The sequence below is a fragment of the Chrysemys picta genome, chromosome 7, assembly GCF_011386835.1.
Source record: "Chrysemys picta bellii isolate R12L10 chromosome 7, ASM1138683v2, whole genome shotgun sequence".
NCBI lineage: Eukaryota > Metazoa > Chordata > Testudines > Emydidae > Chrysemys > Chrysemys picta.
Window position 1 is genome coordinate 87,558,045 of NC_088797.1, and position 23,497 is coordinate 87,581,541.

Sequence of the window (23,497 nt, forward strand, 5' to 3'; positions counted from 1 at the left end):
CTACTTTTTCCAACACACACACACAAGTTTACTTGGAGGGTAGGGAAGTGTTTTAAGTTGTCCAAGCATGTTGTTTTAGAAAAACTGCGCAATAAGTATACACAGAGCTGTACATAACACTCCAAGACTGTTATTTTTATTTGTATTTCATTAGAGCCTTCGTGGCTTCAGCAACATTGAGTTAGAATAACTTTCCAAACGAACAGATTGTGAGACTCTTGTGTGTGGATCTGCCAAAACAAGAGCATTTGAGGTTGCCATGAAGGATCTGTTGAGATCACTAGTGGGATGAAGTTGAGTGCATATAATTTCAGTCTCTATTGGTGATAGAAGTGAATGCCTTATGGATGTGTGTTATTCACCCTGCAGACTCTTCCCTTAACTTATTTACATGTTTTTAAAGAGGTTGGCCCCTATTGCCATCTGAACCCTCACCCCTGAAGTTTTCATTTGTGTTAATTTTCAGAAACTGTATTGTGCAATCCCAGGAGGGAAGGGTAAATAAAATGTTATCACACCATCTTGTGATCAGTCGAACAACCCTCTTATGTAATCAAATGTATCCCCACCAGCAACTGTACATGTAAGCTTTCTATTTTAATCATTATCCTGTTCTTGCTTCAGCAAGGCGCCCGGGATGGCAGAAACGGTTAGTCTCCATCTGCGAAAGGAAAGGTGGACACAGACCGTTGATGCTTCTACATAAAACAGATGCAAACACAGAGCAATTTTAGCATACCTTAATAGACAGCCAATAGGTCCTGCTGTGTCCATGACAGAGTGCGGCAGAAAACAAGCAATCTCTGCCCTTTGATTCTACTATTGGTAAATCATTAGGACCTGGGCAACAGTTACAGCTGTTTGTAGTGGGTGGATTTAAAACACTTGCCACGCCTCCTCTCTCCCCCCTCCCCCTCCGCCTTACCATCTGCAAGAAGAGCTCAGACACAAGCTGTGCCTCTGCCTGTTGCTCATCTGGTCTTTCGTATATATACACACATGCATTTGCTGCATCTGAATACCAGTTACTGAGTCCACAGGCAATCTACAGCCATGGTAAGTCACGGCTTCGAAGGCCAGACTTTGCTTTGCAAGTAACAGCTATGCTATTTGGAAAGGCAGAAAGGTTTAAGCCAGCTGCTCTATTGTACAAGAGGAGGGAGAAAAGAACAAAGCTTTATTCTTTAGTAATGACTAACCCAGGCAACCTATAGGCAGCTACTCCAGTCTTAAGTGGGTGTTCACCAATGGGAATCTCTCGGGGGGTGTTGTTGGGCTTCCCTTTCTGCAAAGCAGTTACAAATATGAATAGTCCCCATTAACACTCCATCAGAGATGCAACATCCACTGCAATCACTCTATCTTGTGAACCACATTGGTACAAATTTATAACACCGCTTGGTTCACTATATAGTCCCACTGACTCTTGCATAGAAAACGTTTGCATTTTTTCCCAGATGCATAGGGCCAGGGCTCTGGTACAGCTAAAGCAGGGATGCTGCAGGTTGGACTTGTATCTTATTAACAGAGCTCCATGGGATCCCAGGCTTAGAATAACAGAAATTGCAGATCAGGGCTAAGGGGAATAGGCAGAGCACTACAATAGCAGAGGATGCTGCATGTCAGGGTTGAGATGCACTGCTTTGGTCACATTGGTCATTTGCAGCCCTGCTTGCAATATATCTACCTCTAGCCAATAATAGCAGCTTCTCACTTTCATAAGCACCAAGCAAACTCTAAAAGGAAATTGCTGGATTTGTGTATGGCAATTTTTTTTTTTTTTTTATGGTTCAGATGAAATTGCAAAGACTAGTCGAGTTGGTTTCTGTGCACCATTGTATGGCAAGTCTGCTGTTTCGGACAGGAACAAACAACAACATGGCTGCTGGAAAATCCAGCAAAACATTTTAAGATTTATTAAATTAGCTGTAATGGGAAACATGTTTTAACCAGTGAGAGCATGTGGAAGGCATTAGCTGGCAGTACTGACAAAGAAGCAGCCTCGTGGGGCCAGACTTCAGGACAGAAAACTAGGACACTTCTAATACTGTCCAAGGGGGAGAGGAGGCTGCACAGGAGCATTTGGGTTTAGAGAACTCAGGCAGCTTTGGTAACTGGGAGGAGGGCAAGTTTGTGTGCCTGTCATGATGGGAGGCAGCAAGAGGATTCAGAAGCTAAAGATTACTGGGACTGACGTAAGGCTATGCCCTATCCTATAGCAAGTTCTAGCCTTGATGAGGGAGGCCGGCTTTACTGTTTTGCCTCTTTGCCCAAACCTGCTATGGCCCCTCACGCTGGCTTTGAGCTACTCGGGCATGCAATTGTGTCTGGGGTACTCCCACTTGTGAAGCTGGGATTTAGAAAATCCCATGGCTTCATTACACTCTTAATTCAATAGGGAAGTGAAGCTCCAGTGCAGAAGCAGCTTGAGCCAGAGTCACAGGTGGAGGGAGAACGGCCAGGCTCGGATACACTAGTAGCCCATGGGAAAGTCAGCCAATCAGGTTGGAACAGGACCACGGTTCATTGCAGTATAGGCAGCTAGGACGTACCTGCAGAACTGAGGGCCTGTCATCCTACAGCCACCACAGTGCATTTTATGGTGATGCAGTTTCTGTTACAACAGCTGCTGTTTTGTAAGAGACCGTTGCACAGTGGGGGAGGGGACGCATGCGTGAGGAGACCATAAGGGTCATGTTCCCATAATAAAGGGGAAAGTACACCTGTCCCCTGCTTAGTCATCACTAGCTTATCTTGTTTTCATCAGTGTCCCTCCCCCCTGTACTGCTTGCCTAGAAGCCTGACGCACTTCCATCGTGACAGTGGCTGGACTGTTAACCTGTTCAGGCATTCAGGTGGCTCTAGCCATTTTATAGCACACCAAGAGGAAAGCAATAGCCTAATCAGAGCCACACACTGGCCAGACTGTTCTTCCTCTGCTGTTGCAAGTCAATTTGGAGGAATCGTACTTGCACTCTTGCATGGCAGCCTGGAGCCCTAACCTCTAGATTACCGGGCAGCCAGAAAACATTTCAAAGTGTTGAAATAACCTAAGTGATTCTCCCCCCGCCTCACTCACAAACATGCAGCATATGGGGTGTGTTAACAGCTTTTCCCTTCTAGCTAGTGTCTATGCCACACAGGAGAAAGTGTCTGGTTCTGATGGCGTTATGGTAAGTCAGCTTCCACCCCGCTTTATCCTGGTTGCTAAGATACCTAGAATAAGCTTATCTGGAGATCACACAAAGGGCATTGGCTGAGGTTTTACTGTGCTGAGCGGTGTTTACACTGCATCTTTAATAAAAAAAAAAATCTCTGCCTCAGATCACACAACAAAGCAGCCTGATGGGGGACAGGGCTGAAGTGAGCAACAGAAATACAGGGATACCATTAAAAAGTAATACTTCTGTGAGCAGGGAGGGTGTTTAGAATTAGCTTGTTGGTAGACAGGTACAAGGAATGCTTTCACAAAATACACTTTGAATGAATCACACACCTTAAATTATACCTGACATTGATCTGTATCTCAAGAGAAAAATTCAGTAGCATCACATTTAACCTAGTGTTTCATCTTGCATCTCTCGGATACAGTTTATCCAGAGCCCATCCACTGGTTTTAACTTAAGTTTAGGTGTCACTATAGGGCACACATACCTGTACCTCATCATAACTGGTTAGTGGGTACATTTATGATAAATCCTGTCTAGCAGAGGATTATAGTGTGCCTTTGCCTACATGTGTAATTATAGTTCAGTGTGCTTAAACATGGGCATTCAGAGTTTCCATACAGAATGGCTTGTGGAGCACAACCCCCCCCCCCCTTTCCCCAAAACACACACACAAAAAGAGAAACCCACAATACTAGAGAAATAGTATCTGCTCAATGACCAGCCTTTTGGGCTCTGCATCCTCAGACTACCTGAATCAGAGAAAACCATGGTTCTATTTCTTTGTCCAGATGTTTCAGAAAATAAATACTAGTATAACTGACCAAAGACTAAGACGACAGAGGGGAGTTTAGATTGAATAACACGCTCAAAGTAGCACCACACAAAATGCATCATTTTAAGCAGCTATCAAAAGTCAGACTTCCAAGGCATCCTGGCTATTCACCATTTAAGATTCCACATAAGTGTGTGTGTATGCAATTCCAAAAATACATCAACTTCAGCCCCAGTGAAGCTAGGATTTTTAAAAGGCCCATTATAAAACAGAGCGTCATCTAATCTGCAAGGATTTGTGTTGCTGAAATAAGGCTCTGACACCAGCTCACCTATTGCTCCTGCCCTCTTCAATAGGCCCAGGATAGGTGCTATTGGGCAACTCCCACTTATCCAGTTATGCTCATCTTAAACTGAATCATGCTCCAGTTTATCTTGGCTGACTTACTCCACCCAAGCGTGATGTGTTGTAAAACTGAGTCATGAAGAATGGTAGTATTCTAAAAAACTATAACAGGAACAGCTCTAGCCAACAATAATTAAAGACAATGCAAAATAATCACTCCTCCCTCTCAATTTTGGGTCACAAATAGCCTCCCTTTATTTAGTGGTTAGATGGAAGAGGTGTTCTGAAACTTCTGCTGTAATGTAGGCACATAATATGGAAAAGTTTAAGCACTGGTTTAATCTGACCAATCGCAAAATGTTCCTCCCAAGATCCAAAGACATCCAGGGACAGCAAAGTGGGGAAAGCAGTTGCTTAAACATTAACAGAGCAATAAATCTGTTACTATGAAATGGTTTGTCCATTCATGCAACTTTTCCTATACCCTCCTGGAAGGAAAACACTGCAGTTTGGGTAGGATGGCATATTGCAGCCAGCTTTCAAAGTAAATAAATCTTGGTTAATTTGAGGATTCCCTCCCCTAACTTTGAAAGGGGCATTCCGTACCAAAGCTGCAGTCCAGATAGCTCCTTTTGTGGAGAATGCTGGATTGCCCTTTTCTTGCCTTCTGGAAATGTTTCAGTTACACAGAACTCGTAAATATCTATCCCTCTGAATAATTTAGTTTTAGTATTAGTTGAAGTTTAAAGTATACTTGTTTGGGAGCTTCTCAGCAGTACATAGCAGAGATGGTTCACATCATACAGCCATCACTCATTTTAGCCCAGTTTGTAGTACATGGTGAAGGCAAGCACAGCACTGGAGTGCTGCAGGTCGTGACCAATAAGCATTGGTAACCGTAAAATAGCCTAAGGGGCTTAAGTTACTAGGTGGGTGCTTCAGCTCATGACAGAAGTAAGGAAAGCCTCATTGCATGTATACTTTATCTATGCCTCACTGATTTGAGCACCCACTTTCTATTTACTCAGAGAAAGGAAGCATTACTTCTGCTCAAGCAAACGTCAACAGCCTGTGTCTTCTTGGTCCATTCTTCTACTTTTTATTTCTCTCCTAGGCAGGAAAAGCCCACAGGTTGAGCACTGATGAGAGGGAGCAACTGCTGCCAAACCTGAAAGCTGTAGGATGGAATGAGGTGGAAGGGAGAGATGCCATCTTCAAAGAGTTCCATTTCAAGGACTTCAGTCGGGTACAGAAACTGACACCTACGTCCATACTGCCAGTGGTCTGCACGTCAGTTTAGGGATCCCATCCAGGAAGTTAATGCTTATTTTAAACAAACTGTTTTCCTCTGTTCATAGATGTTTAGACCAGAAGAGACCATTCTCATCTGTTCTGAATACTTGCATAACACAGGCCATAGAATCTAACCCAGTAATTCCTGCATCCAGTTCATAAGCTTCTGGCTGAGTAAGAGCATCGATTACTGAAGACATCCAACTACTCAACGAGTCAGTCAGTGTTTTTTGCAGAACTTTTCCCACACAGAGAGGTGGACGTCTGTGGAAATCTTAGGCAAAGGCAATGTAGTGTTAGGCAAGTTTTGTGTTTGCCTGGATTCCCAAAAAGGAAAGGAATTCCCATCAAGGACATGCCAACTATAAATAATTGTGAGCCACCATTACAGTTGGCTTCCAACTAACTTGTCTTTTGTTCCTTCTGGGCAGGCCTTTGGATTCATGACCAGAGTCGCTTTGCAGGCAGAAAAACTGGACCACCACCCTGAATGGTTCAACGTTTACAGCAAGGTAAAGGATGGCAGTGAGCGATTAGATCTCATAACATGGAAGGTGCTTCAGGTTTGACAACGGATAAACAGTATAACATTTTCTGTTTGTAGGGCACTTAGGAGGATGGGATGCTGGGCCATGACTCAGGCCCTTAGGTGCTATGGCAGTACAAATAGATAATGCTTAGCAGTTCCTTCTGTTAAGAGTGAGGAGGTTGTTTACATGTAGCGAGGCAAGATATTTTTGCACTCTGTCAGACAATTGTATAAATCATGCCTATCCCCATTAATAGTATTGTAGCATCACCATGAAGCTCTAGTGGTGGATCCAACTCACAAAAGTTGGAGTGCCATGAAGTTTGCACCCATCTCTTGTTTCTGCTGTCCCACTATTAGAGATTTTATGGATACTGCTGGGGGAAAAGTAATGGAAGTACTTAACACTACTTCAGATATACCAACATTGTAAATGGTTGTCTAAGTTTAGAATATGGCTGCTCTTTCCATCAACTGCAAGTATTTTTGTTTTGTTTTAGGTTCACATTATCCTGAGCACACACGAGTGTGCAGGCTTATCCGAGCGGGATATCAATTTGGCCAGTTTCATAGAGCAAGTTGCAGCTTCTCTGTCTTGAACGAGGCTGGGAGTACATAAGCCTGAATTGGCTGAACAGCCACCATCTCCTCTCTCATTCTTAAAACTGTAGTTAGAACCATTTGCTGGTTCCACGCAGTTCCTGATCCAGGCAGAAGACAATGCTATGCTTGGCTCCTCTTCCACCACAGCTCAAAGTTTCAGAGGGAATAAGCTGCCCTAGCGTAAAAATATTTCCTACTTTTCAGTCACCAGGACGAAAGCTGCCTTATTTTTTGGTCCAGTGACTACCAGTGTAAAATTGCTTGACCTCTGGCACTTTTGGTATATCTGGCCTTTAGCGGAAGAGAGTAATATTATACAACTGTCAGTGCAAGCAGTTTGAGTTTATTGTTACCCAGACAGTTGTGTGCTTGCTTCTTACTTTACAATTATACTGTTTTGTCTACAGTGAAGCCTATGTCCCCTGGTCTCTTCTGTTAGCAGACCAGTATCTGTGATGTGCAGTTTGGTTACATTTGTAAGCTTTGTTCAAATAGTATTATATGAGGTATGTGGGGTTACCTGTGTTGCAACTGGCCATAATACAGAGCTGGGAGCCAGGAATGTCAGCTGAAAATATCTAAGTGTTTACAATAAAGTTCTCATAACATACCAGTTGTCAGTTTGAAGGGAGCATTCACTGCATAGTTTTGACTGAACAAACTAAGTTGAAAAAACTAAGCAAGTTATTCATATTTACTCTCTCCTCCCATTCCTCCTGTAATTCACTCCACATGTCTCCAGGTCATTGCATGGGGAAGCCTTCCTGAGGCATAACTAACTTCTGGAGCAGTTGCATGTGCTTTTAAACGTCTCTACCGCAAAGAAAAGTGGTCAAAAAACAGGGTCCAGAAGGGGACATCCATGAAACGGAGCTGGTAAAGCTAGTAGTAATAAATATCCAATCATTCTAAATAGGGAAAGGTATCCTTGGCTCACAGGGTTTGAAGAGTCAGTATTCAAGATTGTACTGTGGGTATGGTAGGACTTCAAAAAACAGGAGAACATGTAAAAGAGCACAGTGCAGTGTTAAGTAGAAAGGCACTCTGCCTTTAAGCCAGAGTATGATGAAAGCAGTTTGACTCTAAGGGTACGTCTACACAGCAGTTAAATCCCATGGCTGGCCCGGCTCAGCTGACTCAGGCTGGTGGGGCTCCGGCTGCAGGGCTGTAAAACTGCTGTGTAGATGATCGTGTTCAGGTGCTGCTGTCCAAGCTCTGGGACCCTGTGAGTGGGGGGAGACTTTTATTCCAGCATAGACTTCCCCTAAAAGGTATTTTGGCACTGTAGTACCGTCACCTCTCATGGATGCAATAACATGGGTATCTGATTTTGTCAGGGCAAAAACCACAAGACCAACAGTCTAAGAGGAGCTCTAACAAGTGGCTGACTCAGGTCTAACCCTTATATTTGTCTAACGCCAGAATTCACTATAGAAAATCCACAGCTCCTTAATATAGCCTTCCTTTAATACCCTTAAACACCACACGTTAAGAGCAGTCAGAGTCAATGCCCTTATCTGAGCAGCAGGAAGAAAAGCAGTTGCAAAGCTGTAATTCACATTAATGAACAGGAAATCACACCAACGCACAAGCCAGGAGCGGTGGCCTAGGCTACGTACCAGCACTGAAAAGACACCACCTCCCTGCAAAATCATGGCTGGATCACCAAGGATTCCGGCTAGTGGTTTAGAAAACCCTTCTTCAATAAATACAGTGGGCTTGGATAATTAAGTGAACCATTTTAATACAAAAAGGACTCCCCACTACAGCATTTTACCATCTCTTCAATAATTTCAGTCTACAGAGTTTTAACCAGTAATAAGCGAGAGTGAATGTTACAGAATCTCACCATCAGAGCAAATCCTGCCCTGGAGGCCCCTTAAAAACAATGGGTGCACATGTAATGTGTGTCATAGTCTCATTATATGCATCTTAATCTTCTTGAAAGCATCAAGAAAGCGCAGATGGAATCAATGGCTCAGCAGTATCCACTGCACCCTGACACTTTACATAGGATATAGTGTTCCATTTGGCAAATAAAGGTCAAACATCTGCAAGCAGCTACCTTCCTTGTGAGCCCTTCACAGGCACATTAATTCCTTTCCACCCTGAAACATTGCCAGTGTTTAAATACCTTGTTTGAAAAACTCTTACAGGAAAATAGAATTTGATATTTTGAGAACCTCCTGCCCCTAGAAAAGTACCATCAAGTTTCAGATTACAATCCACCCTGTAGAGTTTAAAACCCAGTAAATAATGTATTAATGTCACCATTTTTCTAAAAACAGTATGCATGATAAAGCAGATACAGATTCTATATTAAAATGGCAAAGGGAAATAAAAACTGCATACTAGTAACATACAGTGTGCAGAACAGATTACATTTACAGTATAGATCAAATGTACATAAAACATAATCAAAGAGTCACAAGCATCAACAGTACATGAAGCCCAGAATGGAGTACACAGAGACAAACCCCTCTTCAAGTACATGTAAAAAAAAAAAAAAAGTGAATTGAAACACTGATTTGTTAGCCCCATGTAATTCCTGGGGAAGAAGGTAAGGAGAATTGGAGAGGGTTTTTTAGAACTGTTTTTCCCTTTTTTTAGGTCTGGGTTGGAAGTCAACTATCAAAATAGCCAGGAATTTATACAGAAGATCCCTTTCCAAAGCACAGTATACTGTGAGAGATGTAGTGATCCTCAGATGGCAGGATGCAAATGATTAGGTCCAATACATGTTGACTAAGTCAGCAAGACACAAATGGAGTATCTGGCAATTTGAATTAAATGTTTCAAGAAGAGGGCTGAAAAGAATTCTTTGAGTAAGTAGACATGTGCCCACCTTATCTTACTGAAATCTATAAGATGGCTACGCTGTATTGACTCAGAGTTCAGAATAGTAGATATATTTTAAAAAGAGAATATCCTCATCCACAGACTTTGAACACAGCACTAAGCTTGCTTTAGCAATGGCTCGTAATTCACTCTCACTTTGCATAGCTACTGTGCAAGTGTGTGTTTCAGACATGTTGAGTCACTCAGGAGCAGTTTGGATGCAAGCAAATCCAGTACTGGAGGTGAAGGGGGCCCTCCTTTAAGATTTACAGCATTTCTCCCCCCCCCCCCCCCCCAGGAAGCACTGCATAACACAACCACCTCTTGTGAGAGTTGTTTGCATTTGAAGTGTCTAGTAGTATGCAGAAATGGATCAAAAGAACGAGTATTGGAAAATGCACTCCACCCTAATTATAAGGCTCTACAGGGCTAACTACACCAATGATTAGCATCAAAAGCTTTTCTAGTTTGTTTAGGGGGCTGCAACCATTTTACAAGTCTACTCAATGCAGTCTGCATAAAGGACAAAGTAAGCTAATTCTTGATAGAGACCCCCCTCCTCAGAACCAAGACCTTCATATTTTCAATATTAATTAGATCCCACCATAACACCTCACGCTCAGCACTATATCAACACCTTTATAACACTGAAAACACTTGGCTCAATAAGACTATTACATTGAGGGTGGAGTGTACTGTACCTGAGTCCAATTTGCTATGGATTATTTTCAACATAGTACCATAAGGAGATGACCATGGCCACATCACAGTCAGCAGCTGATCCATCATACTCTTCCTGACGTCTCAGGAAAAGCTGGAGCAGTGTCAAGGCACACTGGTGAATGCCCTTTGAAAATGTGCCTTAAAAGAGTCAGTGCAAAGAGCACACAGAAACCACTACTTTCTTTTACAAAAGTCATCTCTTCATATTAAACGACGGTGTAAAAAAAGTTAACTTTGGTGCCATATGTTTGCACAAATCCCAAGCCATTACACAGAGCAAGGCTCAACTGACTTCACTGCAGCATTTTAGGATAGTGCAAAACCTTCAAGTTACATACAATAAAATAATCATTTTGCTCTCCTCCAGAGTTGTGCAAGATACAACAGCATTATGGGTGGTAATGTAAAAGTTCTAGAACAAGAGGCAGGAAAGCAATGATACTGCATAAAGAGTGGTTCTTGCCAAGTACCTTCAGACTCTTTCCCCTATCCTACCCGTTTGGTTTAAAATTAATTTTCTACTTCTATTGCAATTTATACAAGGCTCAGGAAGAGTTGCTTACATTAAGAAAGTCATCCAAAGAAATTACTATCTATAAATTGACAACTGTATCTAACTGGATCTCCATATGTAGAGAATTCAAAGACTGGATTGGTGAATCAATAAAGGAAAGACTATCATGTTCAGAGTTAGCAAGATATAATTCCCCCCCCCCATCACACAATTTGTTAAACACGGTTTCCTACAGTAGTTAGCAGTACCGACGGAGGAGTCACTGAATACTTGATTCAATTCACTTTCTACCTCCAACTTCTGGGGAGGTTGCCTCAATGTCTATGTTTCAGACAATTACAGAGAACCCAAATCCTAGTGGGGCATTCACTAAATAAAAGATCCACAGCTTTTCTTACAGGAAAAAAAAAATAGTACAGAATAAACAAAGACAGAATACCTGAGGAGTTAGGGGGTTGTGGAATGGACATTCAATTGCCATAACAATGCCATTCCACCCAAGACTTTTAGGACTAGTCTTGGTAGCTAACTACGGTGATACAATAGAAAAATTAAAACTAAACCAACTATTGAGAAGTGACAAAGACAGCTGAAATTACTCAAAAGTTGATTTCAGAAAGTAGAGGAATGAGACAAAGAGAAAGGGGAGGAAAGTTCTGTAGATAAAGCTGCCGCCTGCATTTGCAGGATCAAAGACAGTAGCTTAGTATGATCTCCTTCCTCCAGGAATTCAGAATACCACCTCAGAGCTGGCTGGCAAAGTACCAGTTACTACATTCAGGAGTGTCCAGGAGAACCGTTCATGTGTTTGTCACTGGAAGGGATGTCTGTGCTATAGAGGCAGTCCAAGTATGCATGAGAAATCTCTGATACCATGTTCCTGTCTGGGATGGACTGCGCCATTCCATAGATGGCACCCTATGGTTAAAAAATGAATAAATTATTATGCAGGAAAACTCTATCCCAACAGGGATGTGTGAATTTAGAGATTTAATCATTTCAATACAACTTCACTCTTATTGTACAGGGTCTCCTTACCATGCCGGTGGTCTTGGCTTTAGGGTCCTTCATGATCTCTAAGACACAGTCTCTGACATCCTCCAAGAATTGTTCTGCAATGCCAGGTTTTGTGTGCAACAGCGTAATGCAGAGATGGATGCTACAAGCAAAGGGGAGAGGAAAGCTAAGCCATTTCACAATGGAAAGGGCAGAAAACTATTCCTTACATTTTCAGAGTAATTAGGAGGGTTTAAGTCATACCACTCCCCTTGACTGATGAGGCCCCTTCGAAAATTTAAGATATAACACGTTGGGCCTGCCAGCACCCATACGTAGGTGTTCTAAAGAATAATCAGATTGATTGATTTTCAAAAAGGAAAAGCAGGTAACTCACTGCTATTGCCCCTTCAAATACAATAAATCCAGGGAGAATACACATTAAACAGTGTTTCCCAGACATTTGAAAGCTGAGCCCTTCTTTACAGAAATGGCAGTCACACCTCCCTCTGTAACCTCACCACATGTTAAAGACCCACGCATCTTAATACATGTAACTACAACATCCCACCCTTCTCTAGTTAATCTTTCATTCTTTCCCTCAACACACACACACTTTAGGAAATGCTTGTGTGGATCTTCATAATATACTTCCCTCTACTTTCTTACATGCTTTGAAATATTTTAAAATCTCAACTCTGATAACTATTATTAGTATCTGAGCTAGCACCTATTGAAATGAATGGAGCAGCTCACACCTCAGAGCTATTGTTTCAGCTTCTCTACAAACTCACCTCTACCTTAGCCTCATGTTTTGAAGGTTTTCTTTAAAAGCGATTTTTTTTTTAATTGCAAACTGAGAATCTGGAGAACAAGTGAGAGGTCTGTCCTTGCCTCCCCACTCAGGTACTGCTTCACATCCTTGAGGGGCATGTGCCCCACCCTTTGGGAAATACTCACCAAGTTCTAGCAGATTGTTGTACGTAATCAACTTTTAACACAAGCACCCTCAAATGCTCTGTAATTAGTGTGCATTTTCACTAGGAAGTGTGTACTTACTTTGTGTTAGCCAACACATGTTAACTAACGTGAGACAGAATACTAGCAAGGACAAGGCAGTTTATAGTTTTCACACATTAGCAGGTTGAGGTGGAGAGTAGTAGGAAGCCCAGCGTTTACCTTGACCTAACTCATGTTCAAGCTATGAACTGCCTTGTCTTCCTTAAGATTTTAATGTCCATGCTTTGATGAGCAGTGAGGACAAGGCCTAAATGCAAGTTGTTAGCAGATGTGCATAACCAACTCTTGACAAAGCAAGAGGGGCCATTTCATACATAGGACATAAAAAGCAACCATTTTGTTTAGTCAGGCTATGCAGACAGTTCAAACACAGTAGGCTAAATGGGAATATTTACATATTGTAGAAACCCACAAAATTTTGCAACATTCTAGGCTTCCAGAAAACTCTAGGAACTACCATAATTTAGGTTCCCCTCCAACTTTGCACCTCGGTGAGTTTTTTTTCTCTGTGTTGTGCAGTTTGTTTGGTTGTGGTTGTTTTTTTATGAACACATTTTAGAAGTCTACTTTCAGAGACGCTTGGCTAAGAACTGTAGACAACTACAATCTCCTGAAAACCAGAGATCTATCTCGACAGATAGTCAACATGGTGTAGAGACACATAGATGTGACTGGGTTTCAGGAACTCAAGTTCTAATCCAGACTGCCACTGACTCACTGTGTGGCCTTGGGTAGCCACATCACCTCTCTGACTTGATTCCCTCCATCTGTAAAGTGAGGGTGCTACTTATCTACCTCCTGCACAGGGATGTTGGGAGAACTGGCTATAAGAAGTGCTGTAAAGTTGCTCTTCCTGGATCTAAAGGCATTTCTTGACCACAGGTGTATTTGTCCATCTGCTAGGCTACAATTGGCCTAAATTAATAGTTCCCATTTTGGCAGTCAACTCACCTTGACGGAAACTGCAGGACATTTAAGTTCCATCCTCTAGTGCTTAACAAATTTGACAGCCGATAGATATCAAAAACATCTGATCCGATAGAGATGACAGACACCTCAGGTTTCCCAAAGATTTGGATGTTGTCAATTTTCCGCAACCTTGAAACAGTTAAAAGTAATTTATTTTCTCAATAGTAATAGAAGATAACTAGCACTGGAGCATAGAGTGAAAGATACAGACAGTATCCATGGCACCAAAATCCCTCAAGAATGGGAAACAGTTCAGGGAGTCAGTATGTAACTAGGACACAGCCAGTTAGCCTAAACTTAACCCATGCCCACAAAAGGTAGATTTAGTGATCTACATTATCAAGTGTTCCTAATAAATCCAACAGAATAGAACCAAGATTATCCAAACCCCACTTACCCAAAACAATCATGTTTCCCAAGAGTCTCAGGTACATAAGGATGATTATCTCCCTGCCACTTCTTGTGGGGGAAATGAACTTGTGTATTTACAATGTTTACTGAAGGGCAGACATTTCCTCCCCACCCCGCCCTCAAGCCTTCTTATTGGGGAGCCAATTCACTATGGAAGTTGCATGTTATGGAGAGTCAGGAACAACTTGGTCACTCACGAGACACCCATGGGATGCGTTACTGGTGCAAGACATTAGTTTCTGGAAAATTTAAACCTTTCATTTAAAAAAGAAGTTTAGCTCAAATGGTTAACAGCAACCTGCTGAACAAAGATGCCATGTTATTTTCCTGTTGTAAGTCTACAGACAGCTTTAATGCCTGTGCTTGCTGCTCATCGCGCTGCCAAAAGCATCAGTACAAATCCTATGGTAGCAACAAAACTGTCTAGAATTACACTGCTGCTGCTGCAGCTAACCACTCAGGAAAGCTATGAGACCAACAATCAAGAGTGCTCGGACAAATAGAGGCTGTGAAGAGAGTGGGGTAGCAAAGAGCACAAGCCCTTTGGGGCCAAAAAGCACCAAGGTTGTCTTCAGAGAGAACAGCTGCTCCTTCTTTCAGCCAGTGGAGTGGAAAGTTTCACATTTCATAACCCATTAGCTAGTGGCTGATACAAAATACAACACCCCCAAAGCAAGGTTCAGGGACAGCAGTGTGGTAGAAATTCCTACACCTTTTCCCCTCCCCCCACCCCAAACTGTAAGTTGCAGGGAAGGGTTGGGTTTGAACCAAGGCATTATTGCTAACTTCGTGGTCAGAGACCTGGTCCCCTCCTCACCCTCATCCTTTGCACGAACTTATGGCTAGTCGGTGTTTGGATAAGCCCATAGCATATCGAGTAACACTGGACTTTGGGCTCTAGCTTCTTCAGTCTGGAGGGTGGGAGCTAAGGAATTTTGGGAGGGGTTCTATGTTTAAGCTCCAGAAAGGCTCAAGAGGGATGACAAAAATAAAGCCAAAAAACATACCCTGATTCAATGAACCGTGCAGTACTAATGATCTTCTTAGTAGCCTCAACATAACCATCTTCTCCCATGTACATCAGGGTTGCCCAGCAAGCTGCAATGATGCCACCAGGTCTGGAGCCAGCAATGGTGGGGGAGGCATAGATGCCCCCTTGCCAGTCAGGTGCAACAAAGAACTGATAGTGCCTGTATTTCTTGTCACTGTACAATACCACTGAAGAGCCTTTTGGGGCATAGCCATACTGCAAGAGAGACACGACGACAGGCAAAGGGTATGTATGAGCACATACACAGGTAAAAGACTACAGATAAATTGAAGTTCACATTAGATAAGCACTACTGGCATCCACATTCCCACCCTCTCTCATGTTCTGAAGTATCCAAATATAGAAATAGTTCATTTTAACATCTCCCCTTCCCCTGCCTTTCCTGGATATCAATGCTACTTTATGGTACAGTGGTGGCACCAGAAAAATTTTGACAAGCTCTGGCAGAGATCCAATCACTCAGGCTGCCTGGGGAAAAATGCCAAAGCATAGCAGGAAGGAATCAACTTATTCTCTGAACCATGATGTTGTATATTCCCCTTATTTAGTACATAGCTATAGTATTATGGGTCATAAAATTGTCCATTCTCGTTCTACCTGTTGAATTTACAAGATATGACAATATACAAAAATATACTAATTACAAGTACTAGATATATATATTTTCAGAGGACAAAGAAGAGTTCAAATCCAGCTTCAAACACAAAGTACACAGAATGATGAAATACTGCATAAAGCAGAATTTCCTCTCTTTATCCTAAATGGACTGCCCTTTATTTTCATTGATAGCTTCTTTTTGTGTTAAGGAACAGGGCTGAAAAGGGGGCTAAATACTTACTGTACCCATCATGAAGCACATATTTTCTGAACTTCAGCAGTGAATCTGAGATGTTCTTACCTGCTTTGGAATTTGGGTCCATAAAAAAAAGGGGACGTTTAAATACATACTGTTGCAACACAGTACGATTGGACCACACCCAGGCAGAAAAATGTTACTCCAGATGCCTAAAAATCAACCCCTAATGCCAGCAAGAATACAGAGCATTAAGATGCTCATTCATGTGCGTTGGTTCCCTGGCAGTTCCCACAGCCACACACAATTTTATTCCTGTTGTATTTCTGCCACATCCTCCTCCTAGCTCAATTCTAGTGGAATGCAATGGAAGCAATACAAAGTGCTATAGGAATGCCAAGGACAGGGTTGACATTAGAACTCTTCCTTGAATGTCCATTATGGCAGGCCTGGCTACTCCACTTTTGAAGTGTAACCGTCTCTTATAATTTCTTAAAGAAAGTGGATCTGGTGCAAGCAATACCATTTAATTAGATAGATATCCCCAACGGCTTCTCCTTCTCACCTTGTGGGTATCTGCAGAAATGCTAGTCACACCTTCCACACGGAAGTCAAATGGACGCTGTAGCGGAAACCCTGCCTTCTCCATGAAAGCAATGAGGAAGCCACCCAGACAGGCATCCACATGGAAGGGGATTCTATACTTCAGTGCCAGCTAAACAGAGACAAGAGGTCCTAGTTAGTTACTCAAGCAAAACCAAAGAAGTAAATTTATTAGAGTTCTTGGGACAGCTGAGTTAATTTTGTATTTCACATTTGAGACAACGTTTGGAATCTCCAGAAGGAATCTGCATCAATTCTCAAGCAGTGGAGCACTTGGTGGGGGGTCCAGAAGATCTGGCTGATCATATGACGTTGTTTCTTCTTGCTTCTAGATTTAAAAATCCACTATGAGACTGCTAAAAATGTATTACTTGTCCTGTTATTGACATAGGAACGTAACGTGACTTGAATGGAAGGAGGTGTCCACGATACACTACTAGGCCGTGGTCCACGTTAAGAAAAAAAAATTAGAGTCCCTCAGATTTGTAACATAAAAAATAAAGTGAAAAATAAATCAAAAATGTATCCAATATTCTCTCCTCCCACCATGAACTTATGAACTTGTTCCTCCTCCAACCCCCCACCCCAGCTCAACCTCCTGCTGCTCTCCCCAGACTTGGCCCTGCAGTGAAGAAGTCTAGTGCCAAACAATTGTGAAATAGCCTGACAATAAAGCATCTTCAGCAACAGAAGAAGGAAGATACAAGAGACTGGCAGTGTATTCCACTTTTGAAGACAGAAGCATGCATTTAAAATTTGCAATTTTGCAAGAATCCTCATCAGCATGACATATCACTGTATGAAACAGTTCAAGTTGTCATTTGAAATACTTAAATCTTGCACTACTGGGGCAAGTTTTAAACTAATCTATAATAAATTATACCAAAACCTGAGAATCCTATAATCCCCCCCCCCCAACTGCTTCCCAACCTCATCACTATTGATTAGCAGCTGATCTGCTTCAAAACAGTTGCTCTATTTCCCACTAGCTTGTTCCTCCTTCTACCAGATTCATTCAGCAGTGTCACAATTCTGCATTTACATCCTTCTCTACAAAGGAAACACTTGCCCAGAATATTCAAGTTTTATTTAACCCCTCTTCCCTTCCAAACACATACTTCAAGGGGCACTCTACCTTTGCCACCTCCTCAATTGGATCCATAACTCCATGGGGGAACTGGGGAGCTGAACAGGTCAGCATCGCAGTGTTCTTTGAAATAGCCCTTTTCATTGCCTGAAGATTTAAAGACAGAAGATAATCACATGCCATTTTCCAATTTCCACCCTGCCAAAAAATGAAGCTACTAGATTTAAGATAAACCAAAACACAAGAGCTTATGAACAGTGTATATAGGAAGACCTTTGTGCACAGGCTGTAGATGGGTGTTCATTTCTGCTTTCTGTAAGAACTCTAACTAGAGTAGTCTGTATCCTGTCACTTCAATTTCATAGCTGTTGTAATGAAGTAGCACACTCAGCACGTCAATTATAGACATAAGAGACCAATTAAGTCCATTAACCCAGCCCCTGTCAGTTCAAGATTATATCCCAGGTTTTCTAATATTTTGTCTGAAACCCAATTGAAAGTGCTTCTGCAATGCCTAGACACAAGGATATATTCAATTCTAAATTAATGTGCTAGGCCAAAGGGAACAGTTTAAATCTAAATTGTTTACAGCATGGCCCAGTGTAGAATGCAACAATTATTTTTGCTACAGTTTTATTTGCTGTTTCTGATTCATCACCACCATGTCTACCTATCAACCCATCCCTGATGGGCAGACGACTGCTATTTCAGGAACACTATTGAAAGTTTCCCACAGAAGAGGTGTCTAGTGCTGCCTAAGAGCAATACCTGAACATCCACTTGCATGGTCTTGGTCAACGGTATGTGCACAATCTTCAGTCCAAAATAATGAGCTGCTTTATCGAATGCTGCATGAACACTCATTGGAACCAGTCTGAAAAGAAGGAAAGGCAATACTTCAACCAAGGAATGTTTAGGCTGAATTTGAATACCTATCCAGGTGCAAGCTAAAATTCATACCGCAGGCATTTGTACACCTTATCCCTTGCAGGCAGGATACTCAGCCTATTGGCACGATTTAAAAAAACAGGAAATGCGGGCCAAAGCTTATTTTGGGCACACAGGCCCTGTGCTTTTCTGAACTAAAATATACAATGTTCCACCATTCACTTCAAACATCAAAGGGATAGTTAGAGGAAACTGCTTCAAAAAGACTATTTCTCTTTGTATTGACTTATATGAAGTAAATACAAAACTCATCATTCTCCAGCTCTTTAAAATAAAGCTCTCTCATCTCTTCCAAAATGAAGTCCTGTTTATAAAAAAAAGTGTTGAAAATTGTGCAATGTCACTGAGGTTTGCTCTGCAGGAGCACATCAGAATACAAACATGTGGGGATGCAAGTACACCAAAGGAAAGTAACATGCAATCTATAGTAAATCCAATAGATGGCAGTGACTGAAGGCTCAGAAAGATTAACCAAAGATGAATTAACTTGGATTCATGATGCTTCACAGTTGTTCAGCAGTCTGCAACAATGTTAGGAAGAGAGCTCCTTCCTTCAGGCTTAGAAATTTGGAATCAGACAAAAGAACACTGTTCTTATCTCTATTATAATATTTCCTCCACAAGCAATTTACCAAAGAAACGCTTACTGTTGCTTCATGAGCTTTAAAAGAGTACACACTGTATGAAGAAGAAATCATTGGAGCTTGATGATGTAGTGCTCAATACAATAGCCTTTCAAATTCCAGCTCAAAATCATATGCAAGAAGTATTTTGGTAGTCTTAGTCTAGCCCTCCTATTTGAGCAAATCAAAACTCCAACACATTTTAAACTCTGCTCCAGAGAGGTCCAAAGCTGAAATGGTCTGGGTTTTGTAGGCGAGCATTTAGGTATTGGCAAAGCTTTTGGGGCTTAGAAGTGGAGATGCTTCTCACCTATCTCTAATTTTAGATTCAAGTGTGCCTATGCCCTGAACATATACATTCAAATTCAAATTAGAAGGGATGAATCATGAGCAATGCTGTTCATGTTAATGTCATCTCAGACTGTTGAAAGCTTGCTGTACTATTTTGCATTATTTCTTTCAGTTTGGGTTTTTGTCCTAGGTTTGGCCCTCAAAGTTAACAAATGAATGGAGGGGGACGTAAGAGATTAAGAGAAATGAGAGAAGAATGCAGCACACCACCTGCCCCAAGCCAGGGCTGTGAGGTGATCATTTTTCAGGAACAATAAAATCAGACAAATCATTGAAAGAAAAAACAAGCCATGGAGGTAGTTACATACATTTCTGGGTGCTTGATTCCTCTCTCGTAGGCTAGATCCCTGTAGGCTTTACAGGCCATCAAAATGCTCTCAGTCCCACCAGAGGTCATCTATTGTGAATAGAAGAAACAAATGAAACAAAGTACATTTGCAGAAATAGGGGTGGGAGGGGAAGGGAGGAGTTGAGAGGTTAACATGCCAATGCTCTGAGTGAGGTTTCAGGCCAGAGCGTCATAAGAAAGGCTCAGTTCTACAAGTGAACTGGAAACCAAAGAAAAGATTAAAGTAGCTTTCTAGTGCTTGAGGACCATCACAACACAAAATGTGTATCTAAAACACAAGTTGTCTTCATTCTGAAGACAGGTGGCAGAATAGGTTGCACATTCACAAGTTGGTAGAGATGGTTTTATCACAAATGAAACTACAAAGGGCAATAGCGCACCTGAGTGGTGCTTTTTTGATCACAATACAGGAAAGCAAAAATCTACAGACTTCTGATCTTCATATCACCAACACCAATGCCACAAAGAGCTTTTTAGAGTGCTTCAGTTATTTACAAAGGAGAAAGAGCTAATCATATGGGAAAAGTGTTTAATACAGACCAGTAATTGTTGTGTAACTACAGCTATCTATACAGTTGATTCTGCCTCCATTAACTTTGGAGCATAGAGGCATAGGTATGAGAGAGCAAAAGCATAGACAAAGCTTTAAAGAGAACATTCCAGGGTGCTCTTGTGAGAAAAACTAACCATTTAATTTTCATCTTAGACTGTAAGCTGTTATTTGCTGATCACCTGCTGCATATAAAGTCACTGCTACCCTGGGGTCAGGGGTGGCCTAAAGGTTCCAGTTAACTGGGCTAGATGTTCATAATTAAATTGCCTTTGGAGAGCTTTATATTTGGATCATCAGCCCTGCTTGCCAATCCAAGCACCACTAACATAAGGTAAATCAGAAAAAAGGTAACGGTCAATGTTTTTATGCCTTAAGATGTATTGCTGGTCTGCTACAAAAGCACAAAAAGCAACATCTGCAAAACTAAGTGGAAGTGCGAATGTGTGACAGTGACTAAACACATACAGATATCATGAATAAAGGTCACAAACAAAAAATCCCTCTGTATTTATTCCTGCTGCTCTTTGTGCCAAGCAGCAACAGCTGCTTCAGGCCGTATCCACACCAGGGATCTGAAAACAAACTGTGCTCTTCATAATTTGCAAAAGCAGCAACCGAAAGGCTTGAGGTAACAGAGCTTCAAATTGGGAGGGGGAAACCGCTGTATTTATTGTTAAGCAAGCAGGTGGTGGCAGGAATATTATAAACATGTTTTATAAGCCACGTCAGTCATTCCCAAATTCTTCTCCAAGCCCTTAACCTTTTTTTTTTTTGTAGGGGGGGGTGGAGAGGTGGGAGAAGCGGGGACTGCTGACACATTTGGAGACCTCCCTACTTAATGTAGTATAATACTAACAGAATTGTTCCTCTTTATTATTAGTTGGTGGTATTTAAATGAACATGACTTATTTATTGAAACACCTACATTCTGCTACTTATTTACCACAATCTTCCATTTATATTATTAGATGCTAAGTGGTTTACGCTACCAGATCCTGGTGCTTCGCTGAGGAACTCCCAATCTTGCTTCAGCCTCTCCTTCACCTTCGGGACAACACCCCCACTGACAAACTGAGCAGAAACCTATTTGCTGTGAAGTTTAGCTTGTTGCACCCGATATGCCAGCCACAGAGTCCTTAAGATTTCTGTCAGCACAGCTAGTCAGATATGGGTGTTAAAGGTTTTCTATGATCCTAACCAACATAGCTATACCAGCAGAAGACCTAGTGTAGATGCAGATATACCAGTGAGAACATCCTTTTGCCAATAAAGCTTATTTTGTTTGGGGAACTGTTATAAACTAGATCAGCAAAAGCACTTTTTTGCTGGTATAAGCTGTGCCTCCACTAGGAGGATATGCCAGTATATAGTTATATTGGCAGACCATTTCTTGTGTACACAAGACCTGAATCATGTCATAGGATCTCTCTTCCTCTAGTGTCTGCGGTGAGCTAGGCAACTGGCCAATGTAGGGTGATTCAGCACCAGCTCACAGCCTTCTTAGATATTTCTCTCTGCTCCCTTCAAAGGAAAGTCAACAGTAACAGAAGTTGAAAGGATTAAAATCAGACACTGCTTTTGCGTTTTTCTTACCCTAGTACTCTAGTTTCAGAAGCCAGTACAGAAAAGCACATGCAAAAATCAAGAACAGGAGTGTGTTTTGGGAAATGGAGGATAAGAAAGAACAGAATCCCTCCACCCTTTCTAAAACTGTGTCAGTTGTTTCCTTATGAATTCCCTCAGAACTTCAAAGTACCTCTTTATACATCTGAAGTTAGCGTTTAAAAGTGAAAATGTGATGTTTAACCAGAGTTAGATTCTATCCTTGTCTCTTTGTCAAGGGAATGAAAGCTTATGGGTCCTTACAAGTTACTATGAACCACCACCCTAAACATATCCCTTTTCCATTTACCTCTGCATTAAAAAGAAGAAACCCATCCAACCCCTATCTTAATGCCTTTCGCAGAATTGTGGATTCCAGAGTTTAATTGTTGACTAGGAAATAAAACCTTTAGAGATGGGAGACAAAGCTGGCAAAAAATCCTTGATTTTCCAGGTTGTACTAGCCCCATGAATGATATCAACAAATTGTAGTTTGTTGCTGGGGAAGCATGTACACCAAAATCCAGTGCACAGCTATTCCATGGTGGCAGCATCACACAAGGCCGCTACAAGCCAACCTCCTGTCAATCCCACTACTTACACCTCACAAGGTGATCCAGTCTCATCATTGGTAGATAAAACCCACAGACCTGCAAAAGGGCAAGTCTAGGTCCACAAGAATGGTGCTCACATTTCACGTTTAAAAGCCGACTTCCAACGTGAAGCTAGCTACCTGACAAAAGTTCAAAGCACTGGAAATTAGGAGAATGGCAGAAGTAACAAACATGCCAAGTTTTAGAGAAGATACAGGGGTGACTCATTTTCTTTCCTCTTTCTGCCTCATGTACATACTTTAGGCAAATAACTTAAGAAAGACACAGGCAAAGCTTTAAAGAGAAAAAACACCAAGACTTTATGGTAGCAAAAGCATGTGCACACAGAAGTCAGCAAGAGCTCCGAGTTGACTGCTTGTCTCCAGCTGAGGACAGGGTGGGCACGAGGAGAAACAGGAATGGAGAGGGTTTTTTTTTTTTTTTTTTAAAGTGCTCCATTCTCCTCAATGACACTGCACTCAAACCAGGTGTTAGTCTTTAAAATGTCATGGATTTTGCTGACTAACGGGGGGGGGGGGGGGGTGAGGAAATTCATTAACTGAAGTTACATGGAAAATCCCCTCTTCACTGGAATTACAGGGGAAATCCATAAACATTCTCAGAAGGACGTCTACAAAAAGAGAAAGCTTGCCGTTGAGAATCCAATTCCACTCCACATCATAGGAGAAAGAAATCCCCAGACTATGCAGTGAACATTACATGATTCAGAACTGATTGTAAGCCTCCATCTGGAGTCTCTT

General features: G+C 41.8%; 2 protein-coding genes across 3 annotated transcripts in view; one reads left to right on the forward strand and one right to left on the reverse strand.

Moving 5' to 3' along the window:
* Window positions 1–917: 917 nt before the first annotated feature.
* PCBD1 (pterin-4 alpha-carbinolamine dehydratase 1) lies at window positions 918–9,283 on the forward strand. The gene is made up of 4 exons (XM_005281866.4): window positions 918–1,056; window positions 5,402–5,533; window positions 6,012–6,092; window positions 6,610–9,283. Exons 1-4 carry the CDS (start codon window positions 1,054–1,056, stop codon window positions 6,706–6,708), a joined length of 315 nt encoding a protein of 104 aa, XP_005281923.1. The 5' UTR covers window positions 918–1,053; the 3' UTR covers window positions 6,709–9,283.
* SGPL1 (sphingosine-1-phosphate lyase 1) overlaps window positions 8,437–23,497 on the reverse strand; it is a 46,365-nt gene continuing 31,304 nt past the window's right edge. For both annotated transcript variants that reach the window (XM_005281867.5, XM_042856885.2), the window contains 8 exons: window positions 19,948–20,036; window positions 18,486–18,591; window positions 17,766–17,864; window positions 16,593–16,742; window positions 15,191–15,429; window positions 13,755–13,901; window positions 11,826–11,946; window positions 8,437–11,705 (listed from right to left, as the gene is read on the reverse strand). In XM_005281867.5, the coding sequence (XP_005281924.2) occupies window positions 11,565–11,705; window positions 11,826–11,946; window positions 13,755–13,901; window positions 15,191–15,429; window positions 16,593–16,742; window positions 17,766–17,864; window positions 18,486–18,591; window positions 19,948–20,036 (1,092 nt within the window). In that variant the 3' untranslated portion in view covers window positions 8,437–11,564. The remainder of the gene's footprint in view (window positions 11,706–11,825; window positions 11,947–13,754; window positions 13,902–15,190; window positions 15,430–16,592; window positions 16,743–17,765; window positions 17,865–18,485; window positions 18,592–19,947; window positions 20,037–23,497) is intronic.

What these genes read in the sequence shown, in the direction of transcription:
- PCBD1 (XM_005281866.4), top strand. An exon ending in ATTTCAAGGACTTCAGTCGG is followed by an intron (nt 5,534 to 6,011) that starts GTACAGAAACTG and finishes CCTTCTGGGCAG; the next exon opens with GCCTTTGGATTCATGACCAG. An exon ending in GGTTCAACGTTTACAGCAAG is followed by an intron (nt 6,093 to 6,609) that starts GTAAAGGATGGC and finishes GTTTTGTTTTAG; the next exon opens with GTTCACATTATCCTGAGCAC.